The following is a 19,878-nucleotide window of genomic DNA, read 5'->3' on the forward strand; positions in this document are numbered from 1 at the left end:
ATCCTTTCCTGACTCCCCAAAGAGTTAAAGGCCTCATTTCACTTGCCAGGGAGCGAGGTTTTTGAGCAGGCCAAGCCCCCTGCCCAGGTCAAGTGCTTTCTTCCCGTTGCTGGGGGTGGGAGATGAGAGCCGGAAGAGCATCTGGGAGGTAGGTATGATCTGCCAGAGAAGCAGAGTGGCTCAGTGGAAAGAGCCCGGGCTTTGGAGTCAGAGGTCATGGGTTCAAATCCCAGCTCTGCCTCTTGTCAGCTGTGTGACTTTGGGCAAGTCACTTAACTTCTGGGCCCCAGTTCCCTCATCTGTAAAATGGGGATAAAGACTGTGAGCCCCACGTGGGACAGTCTGATCACCCTGTAACCTCCCCGGCGCTTAGAACAGTGCTTTGCACATAGTAAGTGCTTAATAAATGCCATTATTATTATTATCTGCCACCTCATAGCACCCATTTCCCCAGCCAGACCCAAAGTGCTGTCTCCTCCAAAGTGTTGTCTGGACCCCAATGATGCAACTGTGGTGTGTGGTTTGCCTTGTCCCTCCCCTACCAGGAGACTGTTACTAAACCGTTCTGGTTCAGGATCCTGAGGCGCTGCCACGCCCCGAGACGCTCCATGGGGTTATTAGTTTCCTGTGCAATAGAAGAAAGTAACAGTAACCCCACCCTATCTGCTGCCTTCAGAGTTTTAAACCTCCCAACCACTTAGTCCCACTTAGTCTGCACCCCTCCTCCCTAGGCACCACCAGTGGGTACAGGGGAGCCCTACCAGACCTGCTGAAGTCCGTTGAGGCCTCCCTGTCCACAGAAGGCTTCTGTGCCCATTAGTGGCCGTGCCCAAAGGGGCGGTCCCCCCTTCTCTTACCTATCTCCGCTTCTGGCCAGGCCACCCTCCTGCCTTCCCAGGGAGGGTACCTGTCTTTGGCACCGATTTCACTGGGTGGCACCTCCTAGCTATCCAGGGCCCTGTTTGCGGAGTATTTCTCCCAACAGCCCTGATCCAATCACTGTAAAGGTGGCCCTGGATGCCCAGGGACATGGGGGAAGGGAGAAGAAAACCAGAAATCCTGACTGGAAGCCTACAGTCACTGCTCCGCCGAACTGGGGTGGGTGGAAGACTGCCCGGGTGTTGTGTCTGCCTACTCTGGGCCTGGGCAGATGGGTAACGGCCCAGTTCTGTGCCACCCAAGCGTGGGGAGAAGGGATGGGCCAGCTGTGTCTTGGGGAGCGGGACCAGGGAGAGGTTGGGGGGCCCTCCACTCTTTGGCGACTGAGGGTTGAGTCACCGTGGCTGGGCAGTGAGGGGGGAACCAGGACCCCGGGGGTGGGAGGTGGGGTGTCTTGGTTGGGTTGAGGGAGGGTGGAAAGTGGGTAGAGAGGAAGGAAGGCAGGATATGGGGGGGCGGGGCTGAGCCCAGCCCGTGGGGGGCTCCCTCTTCCTTCTCCAAGAAGGAGGGAGCCCGGTTCCTAGAGCCTTGCCATATAAGGCTAAAAAATGTTGGAAAGTGTGGTGATTAGTGGATGAGGCAGAGCCTGGATGTGGCTGGGCTGGGGGCTGGGAGGTGGGGGGGAAGAGGGGCGTGTCACCCCACAGAGGGGGTGGGACCGGGGCGGGGCTGGGGGCACAACCGAAGTCCAGCCAAGAGCCCTGGAATTGCCGACCGGAGTTCTGGAATTGTAGACCGCAGCCGAGCTGGGGAGGAGGCAGGCCCAGTGCTCCAGGCCCGGGCCCGGCCGGTGGGAGTGATGCCAGGCACCTTCCCTTCCCCCCCACCAAAGCCCACTGGGAAGCCCGGAGACTCCCAGCCCCGCTCTAAAGAGGCCTGGAAGTCCAGCCCAGCTGGAAAGCGGGTGGTGGGGAGGAGATGTCTTCAGGATGGGTTTGCCCACCCGGTGGGCGAAGGGGAGGGACCGAGCGCAAGCCTGGTAGAGGGCAGGGGGGCCACCTGATGCCCAAAGCCTGTTCCTGGCCCCCCTGGCTTGGGGCTGCACGTACTTCTGGTGCTGCTGCCAGGCAGAGAGAGGCGTGGTGGGGAAGCCTCCGCCTTGGCACCATCTGATGCCAGCGGGCCCAGTGCACTTGTTTGCTGAAAGCCTGGACCAACCCGTCTAACGGCAGCCAAGAAGATTGTTTCTAGCTCCCTGCTGAGGCCTTGGGGGAGCTGGCCCTGTCCCTCTCCCCGCCTCAGGGGAACAATGGAGGGAAGGGGTGAGTGTCGGGCTTATGAGGCAAACCCTTCACACACTGTAGAAGCAGTGTGGCCTAATGGAGAGACCACAGGCCTGGGAGTCAGGTTCTAATATGACTCTGCCAATTTCTTGCTGTGTGACCTTAGGCAAGTCTCTTAATTTCTCTGAGCCTCAACTGTAAAATGGGGATAAGTGTTCTCCTACTCAGACTATGAGACCCACGTGGGACAGGGACTGTCTCTGACCTGATTAATTTGTATCTACCTCAGCGCTTAGAACAGTATTTGACCTATAGTAAATGCCTAACAAATACCATTTTAAAAAAAAGCCGCACCATCAGTACAGTACTCTGCACACAGTGAATACCACTGATTGAGTCACAACCTCATGAGTGACCCCTGGAAGGATGGGGAGATATGAAACAGGTTTGGATCTCTTCAGAAGTGCCACCCAGCCCCATTTAGAACCACCACCCAGAAGGTCAGTTAATTAATCGTTTTTATTGACGCTCACTGTGTGTACAGCACTATACTAAGCATTTGGGAGAGTAGAGTATAATGACACATTCCCAGTCCACAATGCACTTACAGTCTAAAGGGGCAGACAAACATTAATATAAATAAGTAAATTTGCAGCTATGTACACAAGTGCTGTGGGGCTGGAAGGTGGATAAATAAAGGGAGCAAGTCAGGATGTGGGAGAAGAGGAAAGGGAAGGCCTCTTGGAGGAGATGTGCCTTGAATAAGGAAGGGCTTTGAAAGAGGGGAGAGTAATTGTCCCTCAAATATGAGGGAGGGCAGATCGAAGGCAGTACGTGGGCAAGAGGTCAGAAGATGCCCGGCTGGGTTGGGGGTTCTGGGCCCAGCTCAGAGTGGTCTGTCAGGGGAATTCACTGAGTCAGTAGCCATGAGGTTCTGGAGACAGGGAGGGAAGGGGATTTATCATCTCTGATGATCTCTCTCTGCCATCATCATTTTATTTGCCCCTGCTGGTCGTGGGAGGGGGTCTGGATACCCCTGGATGGGGAGGTTGGGAATCTGGGCTCATCCCTTATATGGGAAAGTCTTGCTCCAGTGACTCTGCTTTTCCCCCCTCCTCAGTTGACTCACAAGGCAAACATTTTCTCTGCATATTTGTTTCCTCGGGGCTCCTGAGGGGATTCTTCAGATAAGGACTGTTGCCCTCCCCACTCCCAGCCTGGCCTCTGGCAACCACCAGCCTCCTTGCTGACGGGACTGGAGAAGAATGTCTGTTCAGGGGATGAAAAGAAAGGGTCTTAGTGGGTACCTTCAGCTCTAAGAGGCGACAGAGAGAGAGAGTCTTTTGGCTGATCCCTTTCTTAGGTAGCCAGAGGTCTCTGTCTACTCTGTTCAGCCTCCTGGGATTGGAAGGGGGTAGGAATGTGGGGGTTTGGGACTTGCTGAGCACTGAGGGGCAGCAGGGGTGGAAAGAGGCCGACTTGGCTTGGAGAAGGAAAGCCAGGGGGGCTGTACAGGCTAGAGGAGAGAGGCTGAGCCAGCAAGACTTCCTGAACCCGTCAGATGGCAGTGCCAACAGCCGTTTCTTAGAGCTGTTCATCCTTGTGGGTTTGGGTGGGGCAGGGCCACACACCCCAGCCATGGCTGCAGCTGAGTTGCTGTTCGTTTACCCTATTCTAGCGGTTAGAGCCCGGTCCTAACCTTAGGCCCAGAGCACAGTGCTAGGGGGCTGATTTCCACCTTCCCTAGGCCAACCCTCATTCATTCAATCATTTATTGAGCACTTACTGTGTGCCAAGCACTGTACTAAGCACTTGGGAGAGTACAAAACAACAGCAGACATTCCCTACCCACAATGAGCTCACAGTCTAGAGGGGGAGACATATTAATATATAAATATAGATATGGGCTGTGGGGCTGGGAGGGAGGGTGAATGAAGGGAGCAAGTCAAGGTGACACAGAAGGGAGTGGGAGAAGATGAGGGTTTAGTCAAGGAAGGCTTCTTGGAGGAGATGTGCCTTCAATAAGGCTTTGAAGTGGGGAAGAGCAATTATCTGTCTGATATGAGGAGGGGGGGCATTCCAAGCCAGTGGCAGGATGAAGCCTAGAGGTCAACAGCGAAATATTTTTGTGTGATGTGGGGGTATTATTTTACCCCTTCCCTTTATCCTCTCTCTCTCCTCTCTCTCTTTTCTCTCTCCTCTTTTCTCTGTCCTCTCTTTTCTCTCTCTCTCTCTTCCCCCCCCCCCCCCCTTCATGGCCCAAAAAGAGGAGGGAACGGTAGAGGGCTGGCGCCCAAGCTTTGGTCAAAGCTGGCAGATCATACCTCACCGCCTTACCCCTGCCACTTGCTGCCTAAGCAGGGCTGGCTGCCTCACAGGCCTGAAATAGCAGTGGGGGAAGCAGGGTTTGGCAGTCTGCCCCTACAGATGGAACCCATGCCCTTTGCCAGCTTCCCTGAAAGCCAAAGCGGGTTGGGACTTGTGGTGGAGACAGAGAGGCAGGCCTGGGTTGTGCTGGGCTTGGAGTGAGGGCGGAGGGGCCTATAGCTGAGGGTTGGGGGCTCATTGCCCTTCCCTCCCAAATGATTTCTCCTAATCCCTCCCCCTTGCAACCCAATGATGTGCCGCCCCCCCCCCCCCCCCATTCTCCTGACTGGTCTGGACTTTTCATTTGTTGCCTACCTTGGGCCCATAAAGACAATTTGCTTCCAATGACAGCTGTGTTAATCCAATACCTCCAGAGCCTTTGGGTCAGTGGACTTCATGGGTAAGATCTAGCTTGGCTGGGGCACTTCCCGTTACCAGAGAAGCCCCAGTGAATGGCATCAGACCTGGGGTGGATTGTGCAGTCTTTGTGCCAGCCCACCGCGGGTGTCCTCAGCCTGGGGTGAGGGTTGAAGTGGTTGGTGGGGAGGACAGGGAAGAGTGGAGAGGTGAAGTTGGGTGGGGCTGTCTGATCTGGGGAGGGCTGGAGGCAGGGGAGCCCAGGGAAAAGACTTGGTGGGGGTGGTGAAAGCACCTCTCAGGAATGTGTGTGTGTGTCTGTGTCTGTGTCTGAATGCAGTGCACAGGCCTCTTTGATCAGCCTCTCTTCTGCCCTTCCCCACCCCCTCCCGAGTAGACTGGAGTGACTCAGGCCTGGCACACCAGACCCTGCCTCCGCCGCCGCCTGCTCCTTTGTTCCTTTCCCTCTCTCTGGCTCCCCTGTTCCACAGACTTGGTTTCTGCTGACATCTGCAAACTCACTCCTTTCCCCCGCCCCAGCCCAATCTGTATATCTCGTCCCGCTAACCCCCCCTCCCCTCCCCAAGCTATTCCCCTGCCCAAATCCTGTCTGGGCTGCGGGCCAGACCCCATCTTACTCGAGGTTTCAAGTCTGGTTGCACGGAGCAGGGTGGGGGAAGGATGGAAAGCCTTCTCGGATGGATACGGGGGTGGCGAGGTGTTGGAAGTCAGGGGCTGGCTCTCAGGAGTCCTCCCTTTTTTATCCTTTCCTTACACCCCTGGAGCAGCTCAGAGTGCCCGGGCAGACCTCAGCCCTGCCAGCCCTAGATTCTTACCTCACTCCCCACCCCAGCCAGCCGTTGATTTCTCAACTCCCTTTTCATTTCCTGTCCTGGGACCCGGGCGGGGTGGGCTGGGTTGACCCAGGGGACTCCACTCCGCCTGGAGACCTTCCTTCTCTTCCTGGGCCACTAAGGTCAAAATCCCCAGCTGGCCTTCTTGTCCCACCAGCTCCTCCCCTCCCCGCCTCTTCCAAGGATACTGCACTGCTCCTGGCCCTTGATTCCAGAGGCACTGGGATAGGGGAGAAGCGGGGAGAAGCTGCTTGTGTGGCTCTAACAGCCCAGGCTGGGCCTCTTGTTGAAAGAGGACTGTGTCTGTGTCTGGCCCGATTATCTTGTATTTATCCCAGTGCTTACTATGGTGCTTGGCACATTGTGAGCACTGTACAAATACCACAGCTATTATGAGATGCTGCTGCAACATGAGGCCTCTCCAGGAGAGGATCTGAAGAGACTGATCATAGGGGGTCCTTCCCCCACACAGCCACCTCCAGGTTAGCCCCTCGGTCAGTGGATTGTAGACAGGCCTGGCGTTGACCCTCCTGCATCTCCTGGGCTGCTGCTGTGGCTCTGGTTTCAGGAAGAGGAACAACATGGACTAATGAATAGAGCACAGGCCTGAGAGTCAGAGGACTGGGTTCTAATCCCAGCTCTGCCACTTCCCTGCTGTGTGACCTAAGGCAGATCACTTCTGGGACTCAGTTTCCTCATTTGTAAAATGGGGATTTGGCGTCTGATCTTCCTCCTACAGTATGGACCGTGAGCTCCAAGTGGGTCAGGGAATGTGATTGAACTAATTAACTCGTAGCTACGCCAGTGCTTGACACATAGTAAGCGCTTAACAAATACCATAACAATAATAATAAGAGGAGAAATTGATCCATTCAGGGGCAGGTGGGGAACCTTGTCCGCTCCGGGACTGGTGTCTCTGCATCAGTTTGACGGGTTGCTGCTTTTGGGTATGACCCCGAGGTGGTTCTGTGCCAGAGGGCCCAGCTGCCCCCAGCTGTGCGACGGTTGGGTTTGGCTGAGGACAGCGAGGGGGCAGCTTGCCAGTTCAGCCTCTCACCCCAGCCCTGTTCCTCCTCACCCCCTGCAGACAGCAAGGCCATCGTGGATGGGAACCTGAAGCTGATCCTGGGGCTGATATGGACGCTGATCCTGCACTACTCCATCTCCATGCCCATGTGGGACGAGGAGGAGGACGAGGAGACCAAGAAGCAGACCCCCAAGCAGCGACTCCTGGGCTGGATTCAAAACAAGCTCCCCCAGCTGCCCATCACCAACTTCAGCAAAGACTGGCAGAGCGGCAGGGCCCTGGGTGCCCTCGTGGACAGCTGTGCCCCTGGTGAGGTTGGGATCGTGTTCGGACCAGCCCGGGGCGGTGGGAGGAGGAGTACGGGAGGTGGGAGGGCAGAAAGCCCATCTGGTGCTGGCAGGAGGCAACTTTTTCTGTTAGTAGTTTCTCTCCAGAGCACCGTGGAGGGTCCTGTGGTTAGAACAGCTGTAAAAACCAGCTGTAGGCCTAGCTTAAAAAATACTGGGCCGAGGCCTAGAACGAAAAGGTATTTGATAAAGCCTTGGAAAGTTAACAGGGTGAACATTTAACAGTTCATCAAATTCCTCAGGACCAGTTTCTAGTCCTCAGCCCACCACTTGGCTGCCCCGTGACCTTGGGAGAGTCACTTGACGTCTCTGTGCCTCAGTTTCCTCATCTGTCAAATGGAGAGAAAATATTTGTTCTCCCTCCCTCTTAAACTGTGTGGGCGAGGGACGGAGATTGGCTCTAATACCTTGCATCTATCTACCCCAGCATTTTGCTTTAACACTTAATTAATACTTAGGCAGTACTCTCATTATCATTCTTACCACAGTCCCCGAGAGAGCTGGAGTTGGTGAGCTCATGGGTAGCAGAGGATTCATAGCCCCAGGAAACTGTCCAGGTGGAAAATATCCAAAAGCCCTGCTTGGATGAATTTGTCCACAGTGGATCAGTAGAGGGGAGGTTAAAAATTTCTAATCCTAACCTTGGGGTGGAATAGAAGGCAGGCAACCCTATCCTGGTCACTCTAAGCCTCTTTTGGTGCCATTTTCAGGTACATAGACAGAATCCTGGGCTGGAGGGATTCTAGCTGGTAGCTAGATGGTTTCAAGTTCCTTTTACTGGGACAATCCTTGGGTGGGTTGGCTGGGGCTAATGTCCTCTTGAGTCCAGAGAGTTGAGGGATGGAGGCCAAAGGAGGTGGAGGGTTGAGAAACAGTGTGGCCTAGTAGAAACAGCACCCGCCTGGGGGTCAGGACCTGGGTTCTAATCCCAACTCTACTACTTCTCTGCCGTGTGTCATGTGTAACTGTGCCTCAGTTACCTCAGCCATAAAATGGGGATTAAAATGAGCCCCATTTGGGACACAGACTTAGTCCTTCCTAATTGCCAGCACTTAGTTTCGTGGTGGGCAGGCCCCGGAGAGCCCAGAATGGGGCTCCAGACTGGCCCGTGGCAGAAGTTTCTAGAAATCTTTACCTCTCCGTGTCTCCTTGTTTCCCAGCTGGTGGAATTTCCACCTTCTGTTTCATTCATTGTCTTACTAATTGAGCACTTAGTTGGGTGCAGAGAATTGTACTAAGTGCTTGGGAGAGTATAATACAACCACAAACAGACACATTCCCTGCCCACTATGAGTTTACAGTCTAGAGGGGGAGACAGACATTAATATAAAGAAATTACAGATAAGTACATATGTGCTATGGGGCTGGAAGGGGGTGATAAAGGGAGCGAGTCAGGGCGATGCAGAAGGGAGTGGGAGAAGAGGACGTCACCCAACTCATTACATTATTCATTCAATCGTATTTATTGAGCATTTACTGTGTGCAGAGTACTGTACTAAGTGCTTGGGAAGTACAAATCGGCAACATAGAGACAGTCTCTACCCAACAGCGGGCTCACAGTCTAGAAAGGGGAGACAGAAAACAAAACAAGTAAACAGGTGTCAATACCATCAGAATAAATAGAATTATTGCTATATACACACCATTAATAAAGTAGAGTAATAAATATGTACAAATATACACAAGTGCTGTGGGGAGGGGAAGGGGGTAGGGCGGGGGGGGGCGATGGGGAGGAGAAGAAAAAGGGGGGGTTCAGTCTGGGAAGGCCTCTTGGAGGAGGTGAGCTCTCAGTAGGGCTTTGGAGGGAGGAAGAGAGCTAGGTTGGTGGATGTGTGAAGGGAGGGCATTCCAGGTCAGGGATCAGATGTGGATCAGGGGTCGACGGTGGGACAGATGAGAACAAGGCCCAGTGAGGAGGTTAGTGGCAGAGGAGTGGACTGTGCAGGCTGGGCTGGAGAAGGAGAAGGGAGGTGAGGTAGGAGGGGGCGAGGGGATGGAGAGCTTTGAAGCCAAGAGTGTGGAGTTTTTGTTTGATTCAAAGGTTGATAGATTTTTGAGGAGGAGTGACATGCCCAGGCATTACCCTCCTGCCTTGGAGAAATCAATCAGTGGTATTTATTGAGTCCTTACTGTGTGCAGAGCACTATACTAATCGCTTGGGAGAGTACAGTACAGCACGTTCCCTACCTACAGTAAACTTCCAGCCTAGAGAGGTATGGAGCAGGAACAGAAAAGAGCTAATTCACTGGTCCCCTCCCTCTGTGGTCAAATTATAGTGTGAGACTGCCACCATCTTCATTCATGGCCTCCTCCTCATCCTCCCTGTTCTGGCCCTACGGAAGCTTTTGGTGGAGGGTCTGAACTGGGAAGGGACTGGCTAAGGTTTGCCACTCTGGGCCCATCTCCCTCTCCCACCCCCTTACCCTCTCCCTCGCAGCTGGCTGAGATAAGATGACTTGCACTGGCCAGGACTCAGACTTCCTTGGTTCCGGGCCCAGGGGAGCCTCTGCCTCGCAAAAGGCCTTGTGGGGGAAATGTAGGAAACCCTGTGGGAGCTTGTGAAATAGGAGAAAATGAATCTGCCCTCCCAGAGAGGAACTGGCACGAGATGTGATGTACGGTGCATTAAATAACTGCTCTGCCACAGGTCTGTGCCCGGACTGGGATTCCTGGGACGCCAGCAAGCCTGTGAACAATGCTCGGGAAGCCATGCAGCAGGCGGATGATTGGCTGGGAATTCCTCAGGTGCGCCTCTCAGGCTTGGTCGGTGGGAGGGGAGGGCCGGGGCCGTGGTTCGCAATGGCTTGTGTCCTGCTGCCTTGGACAGGGCCTGGACTTCAGGGTGGGGAAGAAGTGGGGGTAGGGGGGTCACCGCAGAAGCCACTGCTTAGCTGTCTGGCCCAGCTACCCCAACAGAGGGAAGCCGTCTCTTCCCTCTTTCTCCGTGGTGGGAGGTGACGCATCTCTGTGGTCTGGTATTGTCCGTTGGCTGGGGGAATTGGCACTGTGTCCCCTCGTCCCCGTAACACCAGGGGTCCCTCATCACCCTGGGTCAGGCTCTGCTTTTTCCACTTCCTCTCCTGGTATGATGTAGAGGGAGAGCCCTGCTGTCCCGAGGCTGCTTCTGAGCGTGGAAAGTGGAGGCGCCTCCCGCTGCAAGATGTCGGGGCTGTGAGGGGGCCAGAACCCGTGCCAGTAGGCCCCTGAGCCCCAAGACCAGCAGCGCTGAGGACTTCGTGGGAGGCATCTGTCCTGTAGGCCTGTCCTGTGTGCCCCTGGTTGACGGTATCTGTCCCCTGTACCCCAGGTGATCACTCCGGAGGAGATTGTGGACCCGAACGTGGATGAGCACTCGGTCATGACCTACCTATCCCAGTTCCCCAAGGCCAAGCTGAAGCCGGGGGCCCCCCTCCGCCCCAAGCTGAACCCCAAGAAGGCCAGAGCCTATGGGCCAGGTGAGGTTGGGGATGTTGCGGCCAGGGGTGGGGGGCAGAGTACCTTCGAGCTGTCCTGACTGCCTCAGACTATTCAGGGCCACTCCTGGAACGGAGTTTTCTATTTAGTCCCCTGGCCTGTCCTTGTGGACCAGCGAATGGGTGCCCTGATGGGATTATGTGCTGCCCCGGCTGAGGAGAAGCCCGGACACCCGGCTCTCAGGTGGCCTGTCCCTCTCCATCCCAGCCAGCCTGTAGCGTGGCTAGGGAGGGCATTGGGGAGTTGCTAATGTGTGAAGCTTCCCTGACCACCTCCTCCTGACCCACCCCCGACAGGCATCGAGCCCACTGGCAACATGGTGAAGAAACGGGCCGAGTTCACTGTGGAGACCATCAGCGCCGGCCAGGGCGAAGTGCTGGTGTATGTGGAAGACCCCGCCGGGCATCGGGAGGAGGTAGAAGAAGCCGGGGGTGGCGGTGGGTGGGATGGGGGGCAGAAATGCAGGAGGAGCCCGGCATCCTTGAGGAGAACATTTGAGGAGTTGGTTGTTCTTCTGTTGCATTGCCCCAGTGGGCATTCATTCATTCATTCAATCGTATTTATTGAGCACTTACTGTGTGCAGAGCACTGGACTAAGCTCTTGGGAAGTACAAGTTGGTGACATGTAGAGACGGTCCCTACCTAACAACGGGCTCACAGTCTAGAAGGGTCACAGTCTAGAAGGGAATAATAATGGCATTTATTAAGCGCTTACTATGTGCAAAGCACTGTACTAAGCACTGGGGAGGTTACAAGGTGATCAGGTTGTCCCACGTGGTGGATAGAGCATGGGGCTGGAAGTCAGAAGACCTGAGTTCTAATCCCATTCTGCTGTATGACCTTGGGCGAGTCACTTAATTTATCTGTGCCTCAGTTTCTTCATCTGTAAAATGATGATGAAATGCCTATTCTCCCTCCTACTTAGAATGTGCGCCTCATGTGGGACTGGGCCTTCTGTCCGATCTGTATAGACTCCAGTGCTTAGGATAGTGCTTGGCACAGCACTATGGGCCTAGGAGTCGGAAGGACCTGGTTTCTAATCCTATATCTGCCACTTGTATACTGTGTGACCTTGGGCAAATCACTTTTCTTCTGTGCCTCAGTTCCCTCATCTTTAAATTGGGATTAATATTTTGAGCCGCATGTGGGACATGGACTATGTCCAACCTGATTGGCTAGCAGCGTGGCTCAGTAGAAGGAGCCTGGGCTTCGGAGTCAGAGGTCATGGGTTCAAATTCCGCCTCCGCTACATGTCTGCTGTGTGATCTTGGGCAAGTCACTTAACTTCTCAGGGCCTCAGTTACCTCATCTGTAAAATGGGGATTAAGACTGTGAGCCCCACGTGGGACAACCGGATCACCCTGTATCCTCGCCAGTGCTTAGAACAGTGCTTTGCACATAGTAAGCACTTAACAAATGCCAATTATTATTATTACCCCAGCGCTTTGGCACATAATGCTTATAAATACCACTATTATAATTTCTATTAGCAAACACTTAACAAATGCCACTATTATTACTATAATATTACTGCTCTCGTTATCTCACTGCAGCAACTTTCTCTGTCCCTGTCTCTAACCCAGGCTAAGGTGATTGCCAACAATGACAAGAATCGCACTTTCTCGGTGTGGTATATCCCCAAAGTGACCGGAACCCACAAGGTGAGATCTGTGGGGAGATGGGTCATGGAAAGGAGCAGGGCGGATGGAGGAGAAGGGGCGCGGCCCCCATTTCTGCCCATGGCTCTGCTGTCCAGCTTGTCTAACTGTCCCTCCACTCCTCCCCTCTCCTGGGTCAGGTGACCGTGCTCTTCGCTGGCCAGCACATTGCCAAGAGCCCCTTCGAGGTGAACGTGGACAAGTCCCACGGTGACGCCAGCAAGGTCACGGCCCAGGGACCCGGCCTGGAGCCTAGCGGCAACATCGCCAATAAAACCACCTACTTCGAGATCTTCACCGCTGGTGAGACTTCCGCAGCTGGGGACGCCCTTGGGGATGGGATGGGAAGGGCCCTGCCGCATGCCTCCCCTCCCAGCGCCTGGAGCCTCCAATCAATCAACCAATCAATCGTAATTATTGAGCGCTTACTGTGTGCAGAGCACTGGACTAAGCGCTTGGGAAGTCCAAGTTGGCAACATATAGATACGGTCCCTACCCAACAGTGGGCCCACAGTCTAGAAGGTCCGGGTCTGAGTGGGCCTGTGCCCTGACTGTCCTGTGTCCAGGTGCCGGTGTGGGCGAGGTGGAAGTGGTCATCCAGGACCCGACGGGGAAGAAGGGCACCGTGGAGCAGCAGCTGGAAGACAAGGGCAATAGCACTTACCGCTGTACGTACAAGCCTTTCCTGGAGGGTATCTACACCATCTACATCACCTTCGCTGGAATGCCCATTCCTCGGAGCCCCTACACCGTCACCATTGGGCAAGGTAGGTCCAACTCTGCCCCCTCCTCCCCTCCCCCCCAACCCAGCTTCCTCCGTCCTCTCTCCCGACCCCAGGCCCAGCTGGTGCGATCAAAGGGAACCCCCACCCTGGGCAGTGGGGCCCAGGGCCTTAAGTAGCTGTTGCTGGACTTTGGCTGAGGAACTTCCACGCTCTCCCGCCTCTCTGGCTGCTGCTCTTCTCTCAGCTGTCTTTTTTTCCCCCTCTGCCATCCCCCTTCTTGGGGTCTTGGAAGCCCCTGCCCAGGGCAGGGGGGTAGCAGCAGCTCCCGAACACGGCAGACAAGAGCAGGCGCTGGGTACTGCCCGAACATGCCCAGCCTTCAGAGGTTGAGGGTCAGGCACTGATCGTCCGCTCTCCCTCCCAGCTGCTGCTTACCGCTCTCCCCCTTCCCTCTCACCTCTCTGTCTCGCTCTGCCTCTCCTCTGTCCTGGGCGAACTCTCTCTCCTTCCTTTTTTTTTTTCTCTCTTTCTCTGTCTCCTCTCCATGCTTCCATCCGTCCTCTCTGAAGAGCTGAGCCCAGCTTCCTGGACCTCTGCTGATTTCCCTTCCCGGCAGTGGGTGACTGTGAGCAGAGGGAGAACGGTACTTGGCCTGCTTTCCTTGGGGGCGGGAGGAGCCGTCCTCTCTGGCCGGGATGGGGCTGGGCTGTGGCCACAGGCACGTGCATGCGACTCCCCAGCAGCCAAGGGGCTCTCTTCTGGCAGCGCAGGTGGCCGGAGGCGAGGGGACGGGACCCCCGGCTACTCCAAGAACACCAGCCCCCGCTCCGGAGGAAGAGGGCTAGGCTTTTCAATTCCCTCCCTCTCTCCCCCGGAGTGGGCCGGATGTGGTGTTAGGGACCCCGTCCGCTCTCCAGCCATCTGGTCCGGCCCGAAGGAGACCTGACGCTAGATTTGCTTTCCCGTCCCCCGCAGCCTGTAACCCCAATGCCTGCCGAGCGGTGGGCCGGGGGCTGCAGCCCAAGGGTGTCCGCGTGAAGGAGACCGCCGACTTCAAGGTGTATACCAAGGGAGCAGGAAGTGGCGAGCTGAAGGTCGTGGTCAAGGGACCAAGTGAGTAGCCAGCATCTTCCAATGGCTGGGTGGGATGGGGGCACAGGGGAGCCCCTGGCAGCCTTGGGATGCGCCCTGGGGGAGAACAAGGCAGTACGAGAGACTTCTAAATTTCCTCTCCTTGGAACCTCCTGCCAGAGGGAGAAGAGCGTGTGAAACAGAAGGATCTGGGAGATGGAGTGTATGCGTTCGAGTACTACCCCACCGCGCCTGGAAACTATATTGTGACAATCACATGGGGAGGTCAGAACATCTCCAGAAGGTGAGCGATCAATCAATCTATCACACTTATTGAACGCTTACTGTGTGCAGAGCACTGTACTAAGTGCTTGGGAAGTACAAGTTGGCAACATATAGAGACGGTCCCTACCCAACAGTGGGCTCACAGTCTAGAATGGGGAGCACCCCCTCCCCCTGGCAGACCGTAGCTTTGTCTACCCCCCCCCCCAACACCTGCATCTTCAGGTGCCCCTCGCCGCCCAACATTTATTAATAATAATAATAATGATGGTATTTGTTAAGTGCTTACTATGTGCAAAGCACTGTTCTAAGCGCTGAGGGGAATACAAGGTGATCAGGTTGTCCCATGGGGGCTCACACTCATAATCTCCATTTTATAGATGAGGGAACTGAGGCTCAGAGAAGTTAAATGACTTGCCCAAGGTCACACAGCAGACATGTGGCGGAGCTGGGATTCGAACCCATGACCCCCGACTCCAAAGCCCATGCTTTTTCCACTGAGCCATGCTGCTTTGGTCCAGCCCTGCCCAATCACGTGCTTACACTGTTCCGTGGGTCTCAGTAGGAAGCTTCCTCGCTCTGCTCTCTCCTGGGTGGGAGCAAGGGCAGGACAGAGGGACCTTGCCCCTGACCTTGTAATTATAATATATAAATAAAACATTTTTTGTTAAATGCTTGCTGTGTGCCACGCACTGAACCAAGTACTGGGAAAGATCAGAAACAGGTCAGACACAGTCCCTGTCCCAGCCAAGACTCACGGTCTAAGGGGTAGGGAGAATGGGTCTTTAATCCCCATTTCACAGGTGAGGAAACTGAGCACAGAGAAGGTAAATGACTTGTCTAAGGCCACGCAGCAGGCAAGTATCAGAGTCTGAATTAGAGGCAGCGTGGCTCAGTGGAAAGAGCACGGGCTTGGGAGTCAGAGGTATTGGGTTTGAATCCCTGCACTGCCACTTGTCAGCTGTGTGACCTTGGGCAAGCCATTTAACTTCTCTGTGCCTCAGTTACCTCATCTGTAAAATGAGGATAAAGACTGTGAGCCCCACGTTGGACCACCTGATCGCCTTGTACCCCCCCAGCGCTTAGAACAGTGCTTTGCACATAGTAAGTACTTAACAAATACCAACATTATTATTATTAACCCAGGTCCTCTGATTCCCAGGCCTGTGCTCCCATCCACCCTGTTTGGATATTGCTTGGTCCTGAAGCTTGACTCTCTCTCTCTCTGTCTCTCTGTCTCTCTCTCTCTCTGTGTCTCTGTCTCTGTCTCTGTCTCTCTCTCTCTCTCTTTCTTTTCTTTTTACAGCCCCTTCGAGGTGAAAGTGGGCACAGAGTGTGGGAACCAGAAGGTGCGGGCCTGGGGACCCGGCTTGGAAGGAGGTGTGGTCGGCAAGTCCGCCGACTTTGTGGTGGAAGCCATCGGGGATGACGTTGGCACACTTGGTAGGTGGAGAGCAGCAAAGCCCACCCTGCTGCTAGGGTCTCTTCGGGTGCAGGGAGGGGGAGCGTCCCTTCCCTCCAGGACCACCAGGCCTCTCCAGTCCAGGTGCCTGGCAGCCTAAACTGGTCCCAGGGAGGGGCCCGCGACGGGCAGGACCCCTGTGGGCCCGAGGCGGGGCACTGCTCGGGTCCCTGGGGTGAACTCGGGTCGGAAACATCAACTGAAGCCCACGTTCCGCCCTCCCCGGGGGACGGGGCCACAGGTTTCTCCGTGGAGGGCCCATCGCAGGCCAAGATCGAGTGCGATGACAAGGGAGATGGCTCGTGCGACGTGCGGTACTGGCCTCAGGAGGCCGGCGAGTACGCTGTCCATGTCCTCTGCAACAACGAGGACATCAAGCTCAGCCCCTTCATGGCGGAGATCAAGACCGCACCGAAGGACTTCCACCCGGAGAAGGTACTGAGGGTTGGGGGCTGGGGAGACACCCCTTCCCCTCCCCACCCCCAACAGAGTAAAGGGTGACTTCCTGCTAGTTTGGGGCCTCAGCTCTGACGTTTCTGGGAACAAACAACCACCAACTTATGTTCACACAGCTCGTTTTAGCTCTTTCCTCTTATCTGTAAATACTACCGTGTCTGTCTTCCCCGACTAGATGGTAAGCTCTTGGAGGCCAGAGACCCTAACTGTTCTACAATCAGTCAATCATATTTATTGAGCGCTGTGTGCAAGGCACTCTACTAAGTGCTTGGGAGAGTACAGTATAATAGATTTGGTAGGCACGTTCCGTGCCCACAGTGAGTTTACAGTCTAGAGGAAAACTCGGCATTCTCTCAAGTGCTTAGTACAGAGCACTAGGCACTGAAGGCGCTCAATAAATGCTGTTGAGTGACTGGATGGGATTAGAATGCTTGGAAAATGAAGGCCCCGGAGGGTCTGTCCCATTCAGTCCCAAGCATTTTGACCAGATTGAGTCAAGGGTGTCCCCGAATTTCAGCTATTCAGGGGAGTGGGGTCCAGAGACCACCCTTAAGGGCTTGCCCTCTGGACGCCCCTTTAGCTCTGACTGGCTTTTGTGCCCTGGCGCAGGTGAAGGCCCGAGGTCCCGGTTTGGAGAAGACAGGCGTGGCCATCAACAAGCCGGCCGAGTTCACCGTGGATGCCAAGAATGGGGGAAAGGCCCCACTCAAAGTCCAAGTGCAGGTAAAGGCATGGCAGGGTTGAGTTGGCGCAGGCCAGGACGGGACTCTGCCTCAGCTCTGAAAAAGAAGCAGCTATGACAAGCAGCATGACGGGGCTGGGAGTCAGAAGGACCTGGGTTCTGCTGTGTGGCCTTGGGAAAGTCATTTGACTTCTGGGCCTGTTACCTCATCTGTAAAATGGGGATTAATCAATCAATCAAATCAATCAATTGTATTTATTGAGCGCTTACTGTGTGCAGAGCACTGTACAAAGCGCTTGGGAAATACAAGTTGGCAACATATAGAGACAGTCCCTACCCAACAGTGGGCTCAAAACTGTGAGCTCCATGTGGGACATAGACTATGCACAACCTGACACAACCTTGTATCTACTCCAGCACTTAGTTACAGTCCCTGGAATAGTAAGCACTTAACAGATATTATTTTTAGAAAAAACAAACCAAACTGCTGCCAGTCCAGAATTGGGCAACTGATTCCTTTGGGGCTCAAGGCCCACAGGTGCAAAGGGTGGTATCCTGCTGGCAGCTGTTCGGAGCGATGCCACCCATCCTCTGCCCTGTGACCCAGCTAGTGGAGCTCAAGCAGGGAAGTCAGGATGGAGCCTGTGCCAAATTTGAGCTGAGGCTGGGCACCAAACTATCAGGGTTTGGGCCTGCCGGAGCTCGGTTCTGCCAGAACTCGCCTTTCTGCCTGTTTTGGTTGGAACGTGCTGGCAGTGTGGGGAGCAAGAATGCACATCCCATGTTTCTTGGAAAAGTGGGTGTTCTCAGCGTCCCTCTGACATGACTACAGTTCCCAGAAGCCTTTGGATCAGGTGGGCTGGTGAGCGAATGCCAAGTTCCTTCAGAGTGGAATTGACTCACCAATCTTGGAAATTTATTCTCTGTCATAGAAGTTGCGTTGAGCCCAGTTAGGTCTGACCAAAAACAAGATTGCTGTCAGGGCTGTCTGCTCGACTGCTTTCCCTTGCGCTAGGTTGGGCCTTCTCTTTGAGGGTTGGGGCACGTCCCTAGCCCTATCTCCTCCATCCAGATACTACCCGTCCAAGGCCTAGTTTCTGAGGAGCCATGCGTGGTGCACTTGAATCTTCATATTCACCCCACACCCAACCCTATAGCATTTATGTACGTAGCCATAATTTATTTATATTGTCTGTCTCACCCTCTAGACTGTGAGGTCCTTTTGGGAAGAAATCATGCCTACCAATTCTGTTGTACTTTTCCAAGCGCTTAGTACACTGCTATGTACAGAGTAAGCTGTCAAGAAGCAGCGTGGCTTACGGAGAAGCAGCGTGGCTCAGTGGAAAGAGCTCGGGCTTTGGAGTCAGGTCACGGGTTTGAATCCTGACTCATCCACTTGTCTGCTGTGTGGCCTTGGGCAAGTCACTTCTCTGAGCCTCAGTTACCTCATCTGCAAAATGGGGATTAAGACTGTGAGCCCCACGTGGGGTTACTTGATCACCTTGTATCCCCCCCAGCACTTAGAACAGTGCTCTGCACATAGTAAGCGCTTACCAAATGCCATTATTATTATTATTACTGGGAGCCAGAAGGCCTGGGTTCTAATCCTGGCTCTGCCACTTGTCTGCTGTGTGACTTTGGCCAAGTTTACTTAACTTCTCTGTGCTTCGGTTACCTCATCTGTAAAATGAGATTACAGCTGAACCATATCTGTCCAACCTGATTTTCGTGTATCTGCCCCAGCAATTAGTATAGTCCCTGGCACAGAGGAAGCGTTTAACAAATACCACTTTTAAAATAAAATGCTACTGATGGATTAGTTGTTTCCCAAATCATATCTGGCTGAGAGGCTGTCCTCTCAGCCTCCAGTGGGAGGGATTTTCTTTTTTCTTTTTTTCAATGATATTTGTTAAGCACTTACTATGTGTCAAGCACTATTCTAAGCTCCGGGATAGATACAAGTTCATCACCTCATGAACCACCTGTCCACCTGGTGCTCACTATCTAAGTAGGAGGGGGAACAGGTATTGACTCTCCCTTTTTGCAGGTGAGGAAACTGAGGCATAGAGAAGTTAAATGACTTGCTCGAGGTCACTCAGCAGACAAAGGAAGCCCCTTCCTTCCTCTCCCCCTCGTCCTCCTCTCCATCCCCCCATCTTACCTCCTTCCCTTCCCCACAGCACCTATATATATGTTTGTACATATTTATTACTCTATTTTACTTGTACATATCTATTCTATTTTATTTTGTTAGTATGTTTGGTTTTGTTCTCTGTCTCCCCCTTTTAGACTGTGAGCCCGCTGTTGGGTAGGGACTGTCTCTATATGTTGCCAACTTGTACTTTCCAAGCGCTTAGTACAGTGCTCTGCACACAGTAAGCGCTCAATAAATACGATTGATTGATTGATTGAAATGGCAGAGCTGAGACTAGAACCCAGGTCCACTGACTCCCAGGACTGTATTCTTCATTAGGCCACACTTTTTCCCTTCTTTTTCTTTTTTATGGTGTTTGTTAAGCGCTTACTATGTGCAAAGCACTGTTCTTCTGGTGTTCATGCACAGGGCGAGTCAGTGGGGAGGGTTGAGGAGTCCAGGGGGGTAGGGGATGGGAGCAGGTGAATCGGAGGGCTCAACAACTGACCAACCAACCAATCCATCTCTCTTCTGTCGCCCGCCTCCCTAGGACAGCGAGGGCTCTCCTGTCGAAGTCTCCGTGAAGGACAACGGCAACGGCACCTACAACTGCTCTTACGTCCCCAAAAAGCCGGTGAAGCACACGGCCATGGTGTCCTGGGGGGGTGTCAACATCCCCAACAGTCCCTACCGGGTGAGCACTGCAAGTCCTGCCCGATGGGTCGCTGAGGGATCTATCAGCGGTGGCGGTCCAAGAAAAGCTAGGCTGGCCTCCCTCCTTCCCCGCTCTTGCTCTTGGATGTCCCTGTGGTCCTGCAGT

At 54.2% G+C, this 19,878-nt stretch overlaps 1 protein-coding gene across 4 annotated transcripts in view; it reads left to right on the plus strand.

Annotated features, from left to right (window-relative positions):
* Positions 1 to 19,878, plus strand: part of FLNA (filamin A) — a 75,599-nt gene that overhangs the window by 24,982 nt on the left and 30,739 nt on the right. For all 4 annotated transcript variants that reach the window (XM_038748099.1, XM_038748100.1, XM_038748101.1 and 1 more), the window contains exons 3-15: positions 6,828 to 7,076; positions 9,762 to 9,859; positions 10,422 to 10,569; positions 10,885 to 11,003; positions 12,172 to 12,249; positions 12,387 to 12,549; positions 12,813 to 13,013; positions 13,947 to 14,084; positions 14,223 to 14,346; positions 15,631 to 15,767; positions 16,028 to 16,221; positions 16,852 to 16,965; positions 19,609 to 19,752. In XM_038748099.1, coding sequence (XP_038604027.1) covers positions 6,828 to 7,076; positions 9,762 to 9,859; positions 10,422 to 10,569; positions 10,885 to 11,003; positions 12,172 to 12,249; positions 12,387 to 12,549; positions 12,813 to 13,013; positions 13,947 to 14,084; positions 14,223 to 14,346; positions 15,631 to 15,767; positions 16,028 to 16,221; positions 16,852 to 16,965; positions 19,609 to 19,752 — 1,907 coding nt within the window. The remainder of the gene's footprint in view (positions 1 to 6,827; positions 7,077 to 9,761; positions 9,860 to 10,421; positions 10,570 to 10,884; positions 11,004 to 12,171; positions 12,250 to 12,386; positions 12,550 to 12,812; positions 13,014 to 13,946; positions 14,085 to 14,222; positions 14,347 to 15,630; positions 15,768 to 16,027; positions 16,222 to 16,851; positions 16,966 to 19,608; positions 19,753 to 19,878) is intronic.

Source organism: Tachyglossus aculeatus, chromosome 6 (assembly GCF_015852505.1).
Source record: "Tachyglossus aculeatus isolate mTacAcu1 chromosome 6, mTacAcu1.pri, whole genome shotgun sequence".
Classification (NCBI taxonomy): Eukaryota; Metazoa; Chordata; class Mammalia; order Monotremata; family Tachyglossidae; genus Tachyglossus; species Tachyglossus aculeatus.